Source organism: Balaenoptera borealis (genome assembly GCF_965194805.1).
Source record: "Balaenoptera borealis genome assembly, chromosome: 16".
Classification (NCBI taxonomy): domain Eukaryota; kingdom Metazoa; phylum Chordata; class Mammalia; order Artiodactyla; family Balaenopteridae; genus Balaenoptera; species Balaenoptera borealis.
In genome coordinates this window covers 22,376,772-22,394,133 of record NC_138872.1, presented here as the reverse complement: position 1 = coordinate 22,394,133, position 17,362 = coordinate 22,376,772, and the positions used below count along the sequence as shown (strand labels likewise).

Sequence of the window (17,362 nt, the reverse complement as noted above, 5' to 3'; positions counted from 1 at the left end):
CCCATGGAAGTCTACTCCTCTCCAAGTCACCCTTTCCAGAAGCATCCTGGGTGTCTCCCCTTCTTGGGGGCTAGGCCAGAGGGCTCTAGACAGGTCCGGCACAGTGGCCTGGCTTTGCCTGGGCCCTGCCCAGCAGAGATCATGTATCGCCTCCTGGGGCTGCGGCCCGTCCTCAAGGGACCCAGACCTCACAATACCGCCCTGTGGTTGCCACTGGACGGCCATGGGCTCCATGCTGTGACCCCTGAGGAATAAGAAAAGGATTCTGTGTCTAGTATCTCTCACAGCAGGTGCTCGGTGGAGAGTTAAAGTAGTTAGCGGCGCACTGCCGGCGGGAGATTGCCAGCAACGGATCCTTGCAAGCTCTGGGAAGCCGCCGCGGCAGCATCACCGAATATTTTGTTTTAAGATGGCAGCCTAGAATGAGCTTGCCTTTTTCAAATAATCCGGCGTCATTTTGCCAAAATCAGCCAACTTCTTCGAAAGTCAATGTAGGGGAAAAAAAAAAAAAAATCACCATGCTACTTCGTCCAAACTGACCTCTCTGGGTTCACTTGCGCTCTCCAGCTGCTGCCGGCACTATATAGAACTTGACCTCTATGAGCTTTTAATCAAAATTAATTTTCTATCCACATAGGGGCAAATGCCAGTTGGCCCCCGTGCCAGGCAGTTTGCTGGAGAGAAGTGCTCTCGAGCAGCGGGCCACCGGTGCGCCAGGGCCGCGCTCGCAGACCGCATTCCGGTCTTCGTGCCGCGCCAGGAATCGGAGCGGCGGCAGCCACGACCCTCTGGCAGCGGTAGCAAAACCCTCCTCCAAGCTCCAGACGCCCAGCGCAACGGGTACAAAGAACCTCGCTGGCTGAGGAAGACCTACCAGCGCCTGGGGGGTAGGGGAGCAGAGGTTGAATTACCCGCCTAGCAGAAAACTATCCCAGAGCGCATTCAGACCACTTCTTTGGAGAGCTCATCCCATCCCTTCCGCGCATACAAAGGCGCCATCCCTCCTACAGGGTAGACACCCGGTGACTATCGCTTCTGCACCTAGGGCTCAGTGCCCTGGCTCGGCTCCCTACAGCCGCCACCGCTGTAGATCTAGCAACCGTAAGAAGCGGGATGCGGGCATCAGGGAAAGGTTCCGCGCTCAGAGGCTCTCGCAAAGCAGAGGACGTGGTCTTCTAATACATCGAATATTAGAAAATGAGTGCTGAGCGGGGAGCCTGTGAAGCCAAGGCTTCTGGAAGGGGCACCTGTTTTTGCTCCGTGGGGCAGATGATCCCTCTCTAAATTAGGTCCCCCTTCTTTTCCATCCTTGCCCAGGTGTGATCTGGCGCGGCACCGGACACTGGGCTCGAATTTGCAGGCCCGGGCTCGGAGAGATGGGCTCCGCTACCAAGGGGTGCGCACCCCTACTCTTACCCTATGCGCTAACTCAGAGTTGCATTTCCCCTCCATTTTACATTAAAATTCAAACGCGGGCACAGCGGAATCTTCTGGAAAGGGGCTAAGATGAACTCAGGAGGCGGGGGTCGGTGTGGAAAGAGCAGATGAATTATTTTTTTTTCCTCTCCTGACGAATGAGGAGCGCCCCCGGCCACCCCTCCTCACGGACCCCCCCCCCCAATAGCGCGCATGCGCACTTGGGCGGTGGGCGGATACTTAAGGCGCGGCCACCGCGGCTGCGGCAGTGCGCCCAACAGCGGACTCCGAGAGGCCAACGGACCTCGGAACCGGCAGCACTCGCTCCCAACCACCCACCCACCACTCTCGGAACCATGGCGGCAGTGGCAGCAGCCTCGGCTGAACTGCTCATCATCGGCTGGTACATTTTCCGCGTGCTGCTGCAGGTAAGTGTGCCCGGGTTCTGGGTGGGAGAGGGTCGCGATGTGCGCCCCCTGAACCGGCAAGCCCGCGTCACAATTGCCGCATCCCGACCCGTCCTGTCCTGATTGCCGCGATCCCTGCCCACCCAAGTGCCGCGGCCGGCACCGCACGCCCCCGCCCGTCCCCTGCGTCCTCCTCCTTGCGTAGACCCTTCCCAGTGCGCCCGCCCGGGAACAAAGAGTTGGGGCGCGGCGGGCGCCAGCCGCGGACGATCGCCGAGGCGCTTAGCGACCAACGTGGTAAGAAAATACCGCTACGTGAGACTCGACCCCAGGAGGGAGGCGGGGCACTTCTGTTTTGCGAAAAGAGACTTTACCGCTCACACAGCGGAATTTTTCCGCCTTAAAAAAATTGCGCATTGCGGGGAAATTTTCCTTCAGAAAATAGAGTACTTGCGGGGGTGGGACAAAAAATAAGTTAGAAAAAGGCACTTCTCAGGGGGGAAAAAAAACCCCAGCACTCCGCCATCAAGATTATAACAAATCAGAAAAATTCGCGGGAAAAAATGAATTAGAGAAAATGCGCATTGCAGGAAGAATAAATCAGACAAAAGCACTTGGCAGAAAAAAATGCATTAGCTAAAAAGCGCCTTGCAGAAAAAATATTAGACAAAGGAGCTAACAAACTATGAATCGATAAGAGCGCTTTGAAGAAAACAATTAGAGGAAAAGGTTCTTTGCAGGAAAAATAGAACAGAAAAAAAGCCCTTCCGAAAAAGGACAGTTCGCTTTATTAAAAAAAAAAAAAATCAAATACAGGCAAAGCGCTTTGTGTAAAAAGAAATAAATCAGAAGAAATTGCTTTGCCCATAAAATCATCTACCCTAAAAGCACCCCTTGCAGGAAGAATTCCCTGCTAAAGGAATCCTTTGCCAAAGGAATCGCATATTTCCTTCAAGGTGTTCCTGGAATGCTGCATTTACTGGGTAGGATTCGCTTTTCGAAATCCTCCAGGGACACAGCCCATTGCGAGAAGTGAGGTATACCTAAGTTGTGGGTCCAATCAGCTTGCGGCCATGCAGCCTTCAGCACAGTTGGAAAAGCTCCAGCTGCCCTGACTCGTGGACAAGCTGCGCCCGCACCCGCCTCTCCTCATTGGACAGGCGGGCGGGGCAGGGGGCGGGGCGGGGGCGGGCACGGCAGCACTACAGACACGCTGCGGATGCTCGCCTCTAAGGGCAGGTCCTGGGTCTCTCTCTCGCCACAGGTGTTCAGGTACTCCCTGCAGAAGCTGGCATACACCGTGTCGAGAACCGGACGGCACGTGTTGGGAGAGCGCCGCCAGCGGGCCCCCAACTGAGGCTCCAGCCCCCTCCCCTGGGCGGCCGTGTCACCAGGTGCTCCTGTGCAGTTCCACCAGCATGGGAGCCAGTGCCGCGCAGGAATGGGGCGTCCCCTGTGCCCTCTCGCCAGAGGAGCACTTGCCAAGGTCAGTGAGGGGCTGGTAGGCCCCCGGAGAAGCAGCACCGACAATGACGACAACACCAGATCCCTTCCCCACCCCTTTGCACCCGTCCTACTGCGGGTGGCGTAGAGGGAGGAGGGGGGAATGGGGGAGCAGACCCCTGAGATCTGGGCACAGGCAACGCACTCAGATCTGGACCAAGTCGGGACAGCGCCATCCCAGCCCCACAGCCACGGCCATGCCAGCAGGCCGCACCACAGAGATCCAGACAACCACACCAGCCAGCAGAATGGACATTCCAACTTCACCAGCCGAAGCCCTGAATCTCCGTGCAGCAGACAAGTGACAACTGCGTGCCTGTGTGGCGGGACTGGAGGGCAGAGGGTGAGGGAGGAGGGTTAAGAAACAGAGCAGGGCCCTCTCACTGTCCCTTGCCTACGGCATGTGCATTCCAGCCTTGCTGCCTTTGCTCCCTCAGTTCCTCTTTCCCCCCACTCCCACCCAAAAGAAATGTCACTCAATTTGGACCTACTGAACAAGAAAACGAATCCCATCGTTACCAAAACACCTCCTCCAAGCCCCCAGCCCCTCACTGATCTTGTATCCCCCAGGTCTCACGCAATTGTGGTCAATATTGTGGTAATCGCTAATTGTAATGATTGTATAAGTGTGCATTAGTTGTGTCTCCCCGGCTAGATTGTAAGCTCCTGGAGGACAGGGACCGCCTCTACAAAAAAATTAAAAAAGTACCTCCCCTGTCTCGCACAGTGTCCCAGGACCCTGCGGGGCGGTGGAGGCGCACCAAAAAGTTTTGTCTCCTGTGACTTCTTTTCCGGCTTCAACACATACTTCTAAGACTGGGCTGATGTGCCCATTGTGGAGTGGGCACTCTACTCGGGAGAGGGACGGAGGGGAAGCAACAAAATGGGAATAAACCTTCACACACCCAGTTCCATCTCAACACTGTCCTGAGATAAAGGACCACATCCCCGCACCACCACCCAAAGAAAAAGGTGGACATCTTCACTTGTGGTCTTGGAATAAGGGACCACTTATACCTCCCCAAAGGTGTGGGTGCCTTCAGTTTTCCTGGGATAAGGGGCCTTGGCAAGTAATCAGTGGGAAAGATGGAAGGAGGGAAAAGATAGGAGGGGGAAAAGTGGGAAGAGCCCTCAAAATGGAGGTACTAGGGGCCAAGAGGGTGATCAGGAATTCAGAACACAGTCTTATCTCCATCCAGGATCCCCAAGGAAATGAGCACGGGGGGGTGGGGGGGCACTGGTTTGGACAATGACTATGGGGTAAAAGGTGTGGTGTGGCGCCTCCCCCGCCCAGTTCATCCCTCCAGGCCCTATAACCTCTACCAGGACCACTACAAGGGCATCCTGCCAGGCCCGCCTACTTTCCCAGGGTCTCCTCCCCCACCCTCAGGAACCTCTCTCCAGCTCACTCTCCCCACTACTGGGTCCTGTGCTTCTCCCAGCACTAGCCTCCATATCCTTAAGGGTGCTTACCGGGTCCCTGGCCCTGGGCTCTCCCCTGCCATCATGCCAGGGTGGTGGGGTGGGCTGGCTGCTCGGCTCCCAAGGTCTCTCTCCCACTCCTCAGTGAGTCAAGGCTTCTTTTACGTGGGGTCAGCTGACTGCCTCACCAAATGGCACTGCCGCCTGTTCAGCCTCGTCTCTGGCTTTATGTGTCCCTGTCACCACACACCTGTTCCTGGGTCAACATCCAGGGAGTGAGTTGGAGGGCTATAAATCTTTCTGCCACTTCCTCAAATCCCTTAGTCACAGCTGTCACAAACAATTTTGGAGCACAAAGGACCTCAATCCCTTGAGCCTGATGTTACCCGCCCCTGCGCCAGACCCTAGCGTTTCTCAGCCCAACCACTAGCACCTTTAGAGGCACCTATAACTTCAGTTCAGGATAAGAGAATTATGGGGGTGGGGGGTGTAGACCTCAATTCCACTATTGGCTTTGCCATCAGTCAGCCCAGGGAACCTGGTCAGGTCACTCCTAGCCACCTTCGGTTCCCCTCTGTAAAAGGACTGCTAAGATCCCAGTGAACCCCAACACACTAGGAACAGTCTGCCATCAAAGTGGCAATCAGGACTCAATGGGACTAGGGTGCGGATGTACGATCGGAGCCTCATCCTCCTCAGGCTGGGCGGTTCCAGCCCCTACCGTAGCCTGTAGGTGGGGTAGGTCTCCTCTTGCCCCAGAGTGACTCAGCAGCAGGCAATGCCCACACCTCCCTTCTGAAGCCTGTATCTTGGCAAGCCTCAAGACTGGGAGTTTCTGTGGTTTTCCACACTAAATGCAGAGAACCATGAACATATTTCAACATGTGTTCTCAATAAAGGGTCCCCCTCCCCTCAGAGCCCTCAAGGGGCATGCCCATGGCCCCACTGCCCCAGATGCTCTAATCTCAGCCCAGTTATAAGGTAGCTGGGTTCAGGGGGACAGGCTGCAGCAGCGTGGAATGTCTGGCTGCTCTCGACACTGTAGGCCCCCTTTTAAAAGGCAGGAGGCTGCTGGCAGCCCCAGGGCTTTCCAGATGATCTTGGCAAAGCCCAACTGCAGGGCTTTCTCCATCCCTCCATCAGCAGGGCTCTGAGTGTGGCATGATGAGATGACAGACTTCCAGGCAAGGGCCGCCCTGATGGGCTGCACCCGCATGGGTGGCTTGAATGTGCAATGTCCACTCCCCCCTTTTGTGCCCCATCCAAACCCTCATGTTATGGCAGGAAACACAGTCCACCAGAGAAGATGGAAGGAATGTGTTCACTTTCTATTCCTGTGCAATGCTTAGAAGTCTAGTCCAAACACATCTTGTTTATAAAATTTTTTCCAGAAGCAATACCATTAAAACATTTTATTCTGACAGAGAGCAACAAAAAGAGTTGAAAATGACTACAGTTTTGTTGCAAAGCCCTTAGTCCACAGGCCCCCCCTTTGCTTAAATTTTCTCTACCACATCCTCAAGACTTTGCCCCCACGAGGCCAAGGATAGAGCAGTTGAGTTATGAGGGAACTGGAATGGCTTTGTGAGACTCCAGCAACAGGCAAGACTCTTGGGACTAATGCCCCCAAAGGATGTTAGTTTCTTAGCCTAACCAGTTGAGGTTAAACCGCAGAGGGGTTTAGGTACCATGACTGTTGGAAGTGTGTGGTGCTATGTGACACTGTTACCTCTACCTGTGGAATATCTGGATTGCGACTGAAGGACAAGTTTCTTGAGCTTCAGCTGCAGGACAGCAACAGCTTATTACATGTGGGTTGGATTGGATGAGGGAGCAGGTGTGCTATGAGTCATTTGCTAGACATTTATTTTCAAACTTCTATCTACTCAGAAGCCAGTACCCTACAGTGAGATTCTGAATTTGCAGTGAGTTTTACCCCCAGAGATTTAAACGTGCACACATATACAAAACATTAGACTAACAACAGTCTCTTTTTCCCTGGAGACCTCTGATTTCCTCTATATGCCCCAGAGACATGTCACCATCTTCTCTGGTTATGATCCTGCTCCCCCTCCCCCTCCCTTTCTCCCTCCCACGGGGCCCATTCCCCAGCAGGATCCAGATTCCAGAGCATTCCCAGAACAGGAAGTCAGAGAGGCAGGCAACACATGGTCCTTGGTATATCACACAGCGACAGGCTTGAAATGGAATGCATATGTTTCAAAGATAAGAGAACAACAACAGAAAAAGACAGCCAAACCCAGACTTCCAGATTCCTCTTTGAAACAACATGTTACAGATAAAAGGTTAAACTGTTTTTGGCAGCAATTCTAACAAGACCAATTTCAGATACGGAAGCGATCTGGTCACTGGAAACCGACCAGGGCTCGGCAATCTTTCAACAGATTTGCTGACATTAATTAGTCTCTGATTTAAAACAAACAAACAAATAAACAAGATCTAACACTTGGCATTAGCACTTAAGCTGGAACTTGTGTGTGTGTGTGTGTGTGTGTGTGTGTGTCCTGGCTTTGGTGTTGCCGTCCAGAAGGCTGAGGGGATGGTTGTACCATGTCAGGCAGGGCAAAGAGAAGCTGTCCCCAAAACACCAGTTCCCTGAAAGGGATAAAACATGATCCGAACCTATAAACAGAAAGGCCGTTTCTTTCCCAGGACAGACCCCAGTCTGCCCCAACATTTAGCGTTGAAAAGGGACACGGAGGCCTGGAAGGAAATTAAATAAGGTGTGGAAGAGGGAAGGAAAAAGCAACTGTCCCCCATCCCCCATTCTTCTCTCCAGGCCATTAGTGTTCCAGGCAACCCATTCCTTCAGCTGCCCTTGAGGGCCACTCCCCACATATATTGTAGGAAAGGGAACGGGTGTCCAGACTTGGTGTAAAATTAGAGTGAGTAAGAAGCACCCTCGACCCAAAGCAGAGCGTCAACCTATCACCCCAGACACCAAGGCGGGGACCCGGGGAGGGAGACCCTTTTCTCCCCTCTCCCCCACGCCCCTTCTGGTTTAAAAAAAAAAAAAAGGCAACTTAAGTGGCGGGTACAGAGTGACAGGCATCTCAGAAGCTGGGCCCCCTGCCACGGGTACCGGGGCCGGAAAGAAGGTTGTCGCACCCCCAGCCCCGAGCTCCCCAGCTCTGCCTGCCCCATCCCAGAAGCAGACAGGCTAGTGCTGACCTTGGAGGCCTGAACGAGAACCCAGGAGTCCAGTGACCTGCCCTCGGGCCAGGAAGAGACCCCCAAGGCCCAGGCTGGGGGGCCAAACAGGGCAATCACGTGACACCGGACAGGGGCGGCCCCCAGGGTGCGCGGAAGGAAAACCCCAGAGAGGGACCGGACGACGCCTAAGGTGACCCCGAAGGAACAACATGGCGGCGCGGCCGCATTGAGGGCCTCTCATCCCGCCCCCAGGAGGCCGACGCCACGGTACCTGCGAGCCCTGCCATGGCGCCGCCGCCACCGTTGACGCCTTCGCAGCTGCAGCCTGCCTCCGCCTCAACTCGCCTCCGACGCCGCAGGAAGCAGGGGAGACGCCCCCTTCGTCTTCTAGTCGAGCCGACCGAGGACCCCTTCTGGCATAGGGCTGCCTACGGCAGATGCCTGATAATACGACCTAAATTGGGGGCGTCTTCTATGCCCGATATCCTCCTAACATGTGCCACAGGTGACCATTTGAAGACTTTTTGCTAACGTGTTCAGAAATCTGGGGGTTCTGAAGTCTTCAAATCCGAAGAATTTTTGATCAGGCGCATCCAGGACAGCCCCCAATCACGCCCCTCCCCCACACGGTCCCCTCATACATATGCAGTAGATTGTGATCTTTACACATTTAGAGCGGAGGGGGCGTACCCTAGTCTCTGTAAGTGAACGTTTGCTCGCTTTGATTCTCGTGGATGACCCGTGTAATCTGTGAAAACGTTCCCGTGGCTCAAAGTCCGCCTCCTCCCTGGCCCCTTTACCAAGGCCAAAGGTCAGGAGCGGAAATATTCCGGCTCAGAATTTAGGATTTGACTTGGGTCAGGACCTGACTCTTCTTCTTGCCCTGTACTTTGGGCGAGCCACTTGCCCACCCCGGCTGTTAGCTTCCCCGAATCTGATGAAATGCCTACTTCACAGGGTTGTTATAGGGATTAAATGAGTCAATGTATCGATTTATTAGCTAAGTAAGCACATTCCTTGAGCGCTTACTATGTGTAAATGCAGTGCTGAAGACAAGAGGATAGAATGGAGCGTGAAATAGGCACTGTTCTAATTCAAGGTGATGCTCGGCTACTGGGGGAGAGTGGGGGAGGGGTGGAAAAACAATCATCAGATTACTTATATGTGGAATCTAAAATATGACACAAATGAACATATGTACGAAACAGACTCATAGATATAGAGAACAGACTTGTGGTTGCCAAGGCGGAGGGGGTGGGGGAGGGATGGATTGGGAGTTGGGGATTAGCAGATGCAAACTATTATACTGTATATAGAATGGATAAACAAGGTCCCACTGTATAGCACAGGGAACTGTGTTCAATATCCTGTGATAAACCGTAATGGAAAAGAATATGAAAAAGAAATGTATATATAGGTATAACTGAATCACTTTGCTGTACAGCAGAAATTAATACAACATTGTAAATCAACTATACGTCAATAAAATAAAAAATTTTTTAATCATCAAATGATCACTATCTGTTAATAATTTTAATCAAATCAATATATAATTATGCATGATGGGAAGTGCTGTGGGGGAAGATGAAGAGTGCTATGAAAAATTAATGGAGGGGAATTCCCTGGCAGTTTGGTGGTTAGGACTCCATGTTCTCACTGCCGAGCGCGCGGGTTCGATCCCTAGTTGGGAAATTAAGATCTTGAAGGCCGCGCCGTCTGGCCAAGAAAAAAAATTAATGGAGCCCTCATGTAGTGCGAAGGGTAAGGGTGGAAATTCCTTGGGAAGCTGGCATTTAGGCTTAAAAAACAAAGATAGTTTTGTAGGGCAAGAGTGAGAGGGGAAATGTTGTAGGCAGAAAGAACCACTTGTCCCAGATGTGGAGGTGGGAAGGAGCAGCTAAGGGTGAGGAAGGAGCAAGTAGGGCAGGTAGTGCTACCTAATGAATTTGGATTTTATCTTTATCTTTTTATCATTTTCATCAGGGGAATGATACCAGGTTTGGGTTTCTGAAAAACTACCCTACATGGCTTGGAAAGCACTTTCGAGTGGGTGTGGGGAGACCAGCTAGAAGGCTGTTGCAGGTTTCCAAGTGCAAAGGAATGGTGACCCTGGCAGGGCGGTGGCTTGGGAAGGTGGAGAAGTAGAGAATGTAAGATGGAATGTGGGTGGGTGCTGAGGCATTGGCAATGACACCTAGATCTTTGCCTTGAGTATGAAGGACTGAAAGAGCCCTTGACTAAGGTAGTAAAGCCTGCAGAAGGCTCAAATTGAGGGGGAAGATCAAAGTTTGGCTAAGAAGGTAAGTTTGAAAAGCCTGGGCAATGATTGGGTGGAGAGGGTCAATAGGCAGCTTTATATGAGACTGGTGCTCAGAAGAGAGATCTGGGCTGGAGATACATATTTCAGTAACATCAGCACACAGTACACACATCATGGTGCTGGATGAGGTCCCAAGAAAGTGAAGGTAGATTAATAAGTAGGCAGAGGAGGAGGAGCTAAGAAAGGAGGCTGAGAAGCAGTGACCCGTGGGGTAGGAGGAGGACCAGGTGAGCATGGGATCCCAGAGAGGAGGTTTCAGGAAGGAAAGAATGTTCAGTGGAGCTGACTGCTATGGAGGACAGAAATGGCATCATTCGGTTTGGTTACAAGGGGGGGCTTATGGACTGTGTCCTTTATGATTCAAGTTCCAAAAACAAGACCCTAAGTCACTTGGCTTAAAAAAATAAGTACCCTGCCACTCAGTGGCAGGTTAGTTGAGTGGCTTGACCATGTCATCACAAACATTCCGTCTCTTAGGTTCATTCCATCTCTGCTGTGCTGTCCTCATGTTGGTTTCATGCTCATGGTCATAAGATTGCCACCCCAGTTCCTGGGGTCTCATCCACATCAAGGAGATGACCATTCCTCCTGTAGCTGAGACTCAAACAAACTAGATGTGACCTCTGTCTTGCTGCTTCTGGGCTGAGGGATCTATGCACTCATGCCAGGCACACCCAATATCCAACACTGGAGGAGAAGAGGTAGATTCCTCATAGTGGAAACTCTTGTTTAGAAAAGAGAAAGGCTAAGCGTTGGCAAGGATGTGGAAATTCTTGCACACTGCCTGTGAGGAAATTGGTACAACCACTTCAGAAAACTGGCAGTTTCTACTAAATGTAAACAGACACTTACGCTATGACCTAGAATTTCCACTCCTAGCTTTTCATTCCAGGAGAAATAAGTGGCTATTACAAACAGACTTGTGCAAGGATTTTCATAGCAGATTTATTCATAGCTCAACGTGGATACAGCCCAATGTTCATCAACAGGAGAATGGATAAACAAATTATGGCATGTCCATCCAATGGACATCCAATGGACTACCATGTTTTACATATAAAAGTACAAATTGCTGGGAGTTCCCTGGTGGACTTTCACTGCCGTGGCCCGGGTTCAATCCCTGGTCGGGGAACTGAGAACCCGCAAGCGGTCCGGCGTGGCATAAGAAAAAAAAGTACAAATTGCTGACACATGTGACACTATAGATTATACTCACATATGGTATGTGGACTAAAAGAGTCCAGACACAAAAACAGTACATATTGTATGATTCCATTCACAGAAAGTTCAAGGGCAGGCAAAACTAATCTATGGTTCTAGAAATCAGAAGTCACCTGGGTCGGAGGGGGCATAGATATGGGGGAGGAGCAAGAGGGACTTTTCTGGGGTGCTGGAAAAGGTCTATATCTTAGTCTGGTTGGTGATTACATGGGCAAAAATTCAAGTTGTACCTTAAGATTAGAGGACTTTACGTACTTTACATATGTTATACCCCGAGAAAAATAAAATATAATAAGAGAGGAGGAGGTCCTGCCATCCATGACGTGTGATGTGTGCTGCTGAGCAAGAATCAGAAGGTCTGTTTTTGGAGGGACTTCACCCTCCAGTAAACTTCATGCCAGGTCTGGGCATTGACAAAGTCGTGGTAGCCAACCCTCTCCCCCCTCAGGGCCCCAGAAAACAGGAGAAGGTGAGGCAGGGCCTCTTATTCACATGGAACTGACTTCTCTTCCCTTCCCCTGGACCCACAAGACTGCTCCACCACCGCCCCCAGCTCCGTTCCAGGTGGGAGAAATGACACCAGAGCTGAGCTCTGACTTGAGGGATCTGGAAGTTCCTTCTGCCCTACAGTTTTGTTCAACAGACCTTAACTTCCTGTCAAGGCGTCTCCAGCCTGCCCCCTCCCCCAGACAGCTGGACGCACCTGTGACTCCTGCCCTCTCGTGCTCTGCGCTCCCCATGTCTTGTCCATCCCTTCAGAATCCCCCTTCGGGCCTTTTCTGTCCCCACTCCCGAAACCTTGGTCCAGGCCGCAACCCTCTCTCTCCTCGGCCCTGTACCAGCCTCCTTGTTGGTCTCCCTGCCCCCCGCATCTCCCCCAGAACCATTGTCCTCCACACAGCAGCCAGGATGATCTTCCTAAAATGGTCCTGTCACTCTTCCTCTTGAGGGAGTGTCCCCTCTACCCTGTCTTCCCCTGTCAATAGCCTCTCCAGCGTCCAAGCCCCAGGTCAGCGCCACCTCCTCCGTGAAGCCTTTGCATTCATTCAGCAAACATTGACTGAGCACCTAAAATGTGGCCAGGCACTGTGCTAGGCATGGAGGATAGAGACGTGAGTAAGACAAACGCGGTCTGTAGACAGTCTGGGGAGACGGGCGATCAAGCAACGCCTATGTGTGTGCACTCCCTGTGTCTGTTAACTCTGACTTGGCTATGAGCTCCTTGAGGGCAGGGCTCATTCTGAGGTCACTGCTTGGCCTCAGAGCCCAGTAGAGGGCCTGGCAGGGAGGAGGGGGCAGTAACTGTTGAATGAATGAATATGTGAATGAATGAATGAAAAGCTAGGCCAACCTCCTCCCTGTTTCACTTTCCTCCAAGCCTCCAATTTAGCTGGTAACCAGGTCCATGGAATTCAGTTGGAACTGGATGGCAAATTTGGAGCTAAATGATAAAGAATCAACAAAAGGTTGGTATTTATAGAACAAGGTTTTGTGAAGCCATAATACCTCCTTTCCTACATCATCACTCCATTTGACAATATTTTTTTTTTTTTTTGACCACACTGCACGGCATGTGGGATCTTAGTTCCCCGACCAGGGATCAAACCCACGCCCCTTGCATTGGAAGCCTGGAGTCTTAACCACTGACCTCCAGGGAAGTCCCTAACAATTATGTTTTTTGAAGATCAACATTATTTCCTTACCAAGACTTAGGTTCAGGAAATTTAACTGTAATAGAACAATAGTTATTTGTTAAATCAGCAAAGAAGCTAGGCGATATCAAAAGATTTAAAATGTAATAAGAAACAAATGAGCAAATATAACAAAACAGAAACAGGCCGACAGATATTGAGAGCAAGCTAGTGGCTATCAGTAGGGAGAGGGAAGAGGGAAGGGACAAGATAGGGATAGGGGATTACGAGATACAAACTACTATGTATAAAATAAATAAGCAACAAGCCTGCTCGAAGCCATGAAGACCCAACGCAGACAAAAATAAACAAATAAATAAATAAATAAATTTTAAAAAAAGTGTATATTGTACCACACAGAGAAATACAGCCATTATTTTGTAATATCTTTAAATGGAATATAATCTATAAAAATGTTGACTCATTATGTTGCACACCTGAAACTAATACTGTAAATCAACTATACTCTAATTAAAAAAATGTAATAAGAAACATTGTTACCAAGGTGACCAAAGAGGTGAGCTCTAGGGTAGTACATACTGCAGCCAGAATGACTTTTTTTTTTTTTTTTTGGTTTAATAGTTAGCCATTCTTTTAAAAAGAATATTTATTTATTTGGTTGTGTGGGATCTTAGTTGTGGCAGGCAGGCTCCTTAGTTGTGGCATGTGAACTCTTAGTTGTGGCATGCATGTGGCATCTAGTTCCCTGACCAGGGATCAAACCCGGGGCCCCTTCATTGGGAGCACGGAGTCTTACCCACTGCACCACCAGGGAAGTCCCCAGAATGCCAGGGTTTTAATCCCACTCTGCATTTACTAACCGTGTGTCCTCAAGCAAGTTACTTAACCTCTCTGTGCCTCACTTTTCCCATGTGTATAATGAGGAAAACTTGAGACTCTACCCCAAATGTTTATTTCTGGGAATTCAGTAAGTTCATGTTTTAAAGAGCTTAGAATAGCACCTGTCACAAAGTTAGCACTCAGCGGGCTACCTATTAGTACAAATGGATAAAACAGGCTTTCCCAAGGGCTGGATGAGCTGTGGGAACCCAGAAGGGGAAGGCCCCTCCCAACCATGGCCCTTAAGTTTGCCATCCTTAAGGAGGCAGGACAAGTAGGTTCAAATCCCGGCCCTGCTTTCACGACCTCGAGAGGTCCCTGTGTCGCTGTCTTCAGTTTCTCCAAGGTCCTTTTGTTCCAGACTTAGGGCTTTTACATTTGGGAAGTTAGTGCTGTTGTTTTAGCCTAGTCCGTGGCGACATCTAGTGGTAATATGGGGAAATGCCTAACATTCTTGTTAAAGTGTCTTCAACCGATTAATGATATGAACAATAACAGTACAGTATATTAAGTTCTTCCTATGCTAGACACTGAGTGTTACATGAGCTGTATTAGTTAATTTTAAATGTAATTCTATAAATAATAGACTGTTATTAACCTTATTTTACAGAAGTCAGTTGCCTAAGACTACACAGCTATAGGTGACAGAACTGGATTTGAATTCAGGCCATGTGGACCTGAAGTTTGCATTATTAATTCCTCTATGTCAGGCCCCTGCATGAGTACTGGGAAAACACGAAAAATTATATTCCTGCCTCATGCAGAACATAACTATAATCTATAGTTATTTTAGGGAGAATAAATGAAACTTAGACTTCCATGTTTGAATAAGCTGTAAAATGTCTCCCTAATATTCCTTGGAGAATTTAGGACCTAGGGAGCTCTTCCTTCCCAATTGGCCAAGTCAATCCCAGAAGATTATGGGATCCTGGCAAGGACTATCTGTGAAGCCTAGATTCCAGAGTCCCAGTTGTCATTCATTCATTCAAGCCTACAACAAACACTTATCGAGTACCTAGTGTAAGCCAGGCGTCGTGCTAAGCTCTAGGGATACAGGGGTGAACAAGAAAGAGAGAGAGCCCCTGACTTCACTGAGCTCACAGTCTGACGGCGGAGGAGCCAGACATGGAACATGAGATTATAAACATGTCATTGTATCATGGCGAAAACTCGTAAACAGGGGAACCTAAGTTAGTGTGGGGATGGCCAAGGAAGACTTCCTGAAGGTGATAATATCTAACCTGAACCCTGAGGATGAGTAGGGAGTTTTCTGGATCATGAAGGTGGGTGACAGCATTACAGGGAAAGAGAATAGAATTTGAGACAGCCTAGCAGTGAGAGATTAGGGCTGGCCCAGAGAACACAAACAGGTCAGCGTGGCTGGATCTCTGAGGGTGAGAGGGGATTGACCTGGTCGTGGTCATATCACACAGGGTCTTACAGGCCAAGGAGAGGGTTTGGATTTTATCCTAAGACAATGGAGAGCCAATGAAGGGCTTTAAGCAGAATATTTGTATATTTAAAAGATCACTCTAGGTGAAGTAAATGGATTGAGAGCCAGAGAGGTTGTGTGGAGATGGAGGGGAGGCTGAGGCTGATGTCTGGGTGGTGGTGGTGGCTTCGTGGAGGGTAGAGGCAATGGTGATACAGGGAGGTGGACTAGTTTGTTTCTTTGGAGGCAGGGCTGTCAGAATTGACTGATTGCTTAAATATGAGGGGGAAAGGAAAGGAATTGAGGATGATTCTTGGGATTTGGGCTTGAAAAATGGATGGATTTACTGAAATGGGTAAGACTGAGGGAATAGCAGACTTGAGGAGACTATCTTGAGTTCAAATCTACCCCAGCAGGTAGAGATTCCTTTTGTCGTTGTTGTTTTGACTCAGGTTATGCTGTGACATTGCCCCAGACACAGGGATGGGAGGAGGTAATGGGTGCCAAACGTGTTGCTGAGAGAGACCGCTGGGCTCTGATGCCCTGGTGTGTATAGGATCATGCCAATGACTTCTTCTGAAGAATCAACGCAAGGAGAAAAGAAAATCAGAATGCTTTCCATACTTAGTTGCACAAAAGAATACTTTATTGACTTTTCCTTGGAGAAGGTAGATGGGCCCACATGTCCATTAGCACAGGAACTTCTTTCTGACCAATGAGTCCATTGAGGTGAGGATTTATTTGAGACTCAAGTTGATGTGACTCTGAGGAAAGGGTGCAGACTGTGGCCCAAAATTCCCACCTACAATTTGAAGTGTATACTCCTTTGGTAGAAAGCAGTGCAATTTCAGCTACTTTAAGTAAAAAAGGAAATGTATCAGCAGAATCTTGGGGCTCATGGAATTGAGAGGCGATTGAAGAAGCAAGCGTCAAAACCTCCCTTACTGCCCCAGGGCCTTTGCACATGCCATGCCCTCTACCATTCTACTGGAATACCTCCCCTCCCCTTCTTCATCTGGCTGACTCAAACTCATTCTTTTTTTTTTTTTTTTAATTTTTTACAAAAATTATTTATTTATTTATTTATTTTAATTTTTTGGGCTGCCTTGGGTCTTCGTTACTGTGAGCGGGCTTTCTCTAGTTGCGGTGAATGGGGCTACTCTTCGTTTCAGTGCACAGGCTTCTCATTGTGGTGGCTTCTCTTGTTGCACAGCACAGGCTCTAGGCACGCGGGCTTCAGTAATTGTGGTGCATGGGCTCAGTAGTTGTGGCTCACGGGCTCTAGGGCACAGGCTCAGTAGTTGTGGTACATGGGCTTACTTGCTCCACAGCATGTGGGATCTTCCCAGACCAGCACTCAAACCCGTGTCCCCTGCATTGGCAGGCGGATTCTTAACCACTGTGCCACCAGGGAAACCCTCAAACTCATTCTTAAGGTCTTGGTTTTACTGTTGCTTCGTCGGATGTCTCCCTGGTTTTCCAGATGAATTCAGGTACCCTGATAGATGCTGTTCCCAGTAGCAAGTACTTTGCCACTGTAGCCCTTAACATAATATTGACTAAATAATTATTCATTTGGTTAGCGTCTGCTTTCCCCAGTAGAGTGTGAGCTCCGTGAGGGAAGAGACTAAGTGTGTCTTGGTCCCTGTTGTACTTCCAGAACCTAAGACAGGGGGTGATATATGAGGTTATGCTGCAAGGACAAACCAACCCAAGACCTAGGTAGCTGATGACCACAAATGTTTATTTCTCATTCATACTTCATGTCCACTGTGGCTCAGCTGTGGCTCTGCTCTAGATTGTTTCACTCTGGGACCCAGTTAGATGGAGCACCCTCATACTGGTAGGGACTGGATCTGACTCATCTGTGTGTGCTAAGGCCCTAGCACAGGACCAGGCAAAAGGGCGGTACCACTTGAAGTTGGTTGAGTAGAAT

The 17,362-nt window shown here is 49.8% G+C and overlaps 2 protein-coding genes across 11 annotated transcripts in view; one reads left to right on the top strand and one right to left on the bottom strand.

Annotated features, from left to right (window-relative positions):
* The window catches only part of BLCAP (BLCAP apoptosis inducing factor), a 28,162-nt gene extending 19,810 nt beyond the window's left edge, over positions 1–8,352 (bottom strand). For 7 of the 8 annotated variants that reach the window (XR_014235507.1, XR_014235508.1, XR_014235509.1 and 4 more), the window contains exon 1: positions 8,194–8,352. The gene's annotated coding sequence lies outside the window, so the exon portion shown is untranslated. Of the gene's footprint in view, positions 1–4,799; positions 4,960–8,193 lie in introns of those variants that run through there. The other variant, XM_082359488.1, reaches the window with a different exon arrangement.
* On the top strand, positions 1,653–4,093 carry NNAT (neuronatin). Of its 3 annotated transcripts, none has more exons than XM_082359486.1 (3): positions 1,653–1,844; positions 2,780–2,855; positions 3,088–4,093. In XM_082359486.1, the coding sequence occupies exons 1-3, from the start codon at positions 1,773–1,775 to the stop codon at positions 3,315–3,317; spliced, it is 378 nt and encodes a 125-aa protein (XP_082215612.1). In that variant the 5' UTR covers positions 1,653–1,772; the 3' UTR covers positions 3,318–4,093. The 3 variants fall into 3 exon arrangements, with proteins under 3 accessions (XP_082215612.1, XP_082215610.1, XP_082215611.1); XM_082359484.1 differs by having other exon boundaries at positions 1,654–1,844; positions 2,780–2,860; XM_082359485.1 differs by lacking the exon at positions 2,780–2,855 and having other exon boundaries at positions 1,654–1,844.
* Positions 8,353–17,362: the final 9,010 nt, after the last annotated feature.

What these genes read in the sequence shown, in the direction of transcription:
- NNAT (XM_082359486.1), top strand. Translation starts at nt 1,773, where the DNA reads ATGGCGGCAGTGGCAGCAGCCTCGGCTGAACTGCTCATCATCGGCTGG. An exon ending in TTTTCCGCGTGCTGCTGCAG is followed by an intron (nt 1,845 to 2,779) that starts GTAAGTGTGCCC and finishes ATTTCCTTCAAG; the next exon opens with GTGTTCCTGGAATGCTGCAT. An exon ending in GACACAGCCCATTGCGAGAA is followed by an intron (nt 2,856 to 3,087) that starts GTGAGGTATACC and finishes CTCTCGCCACAG; the next exon opens with GTGTTCAGGTACTCCCTGCA.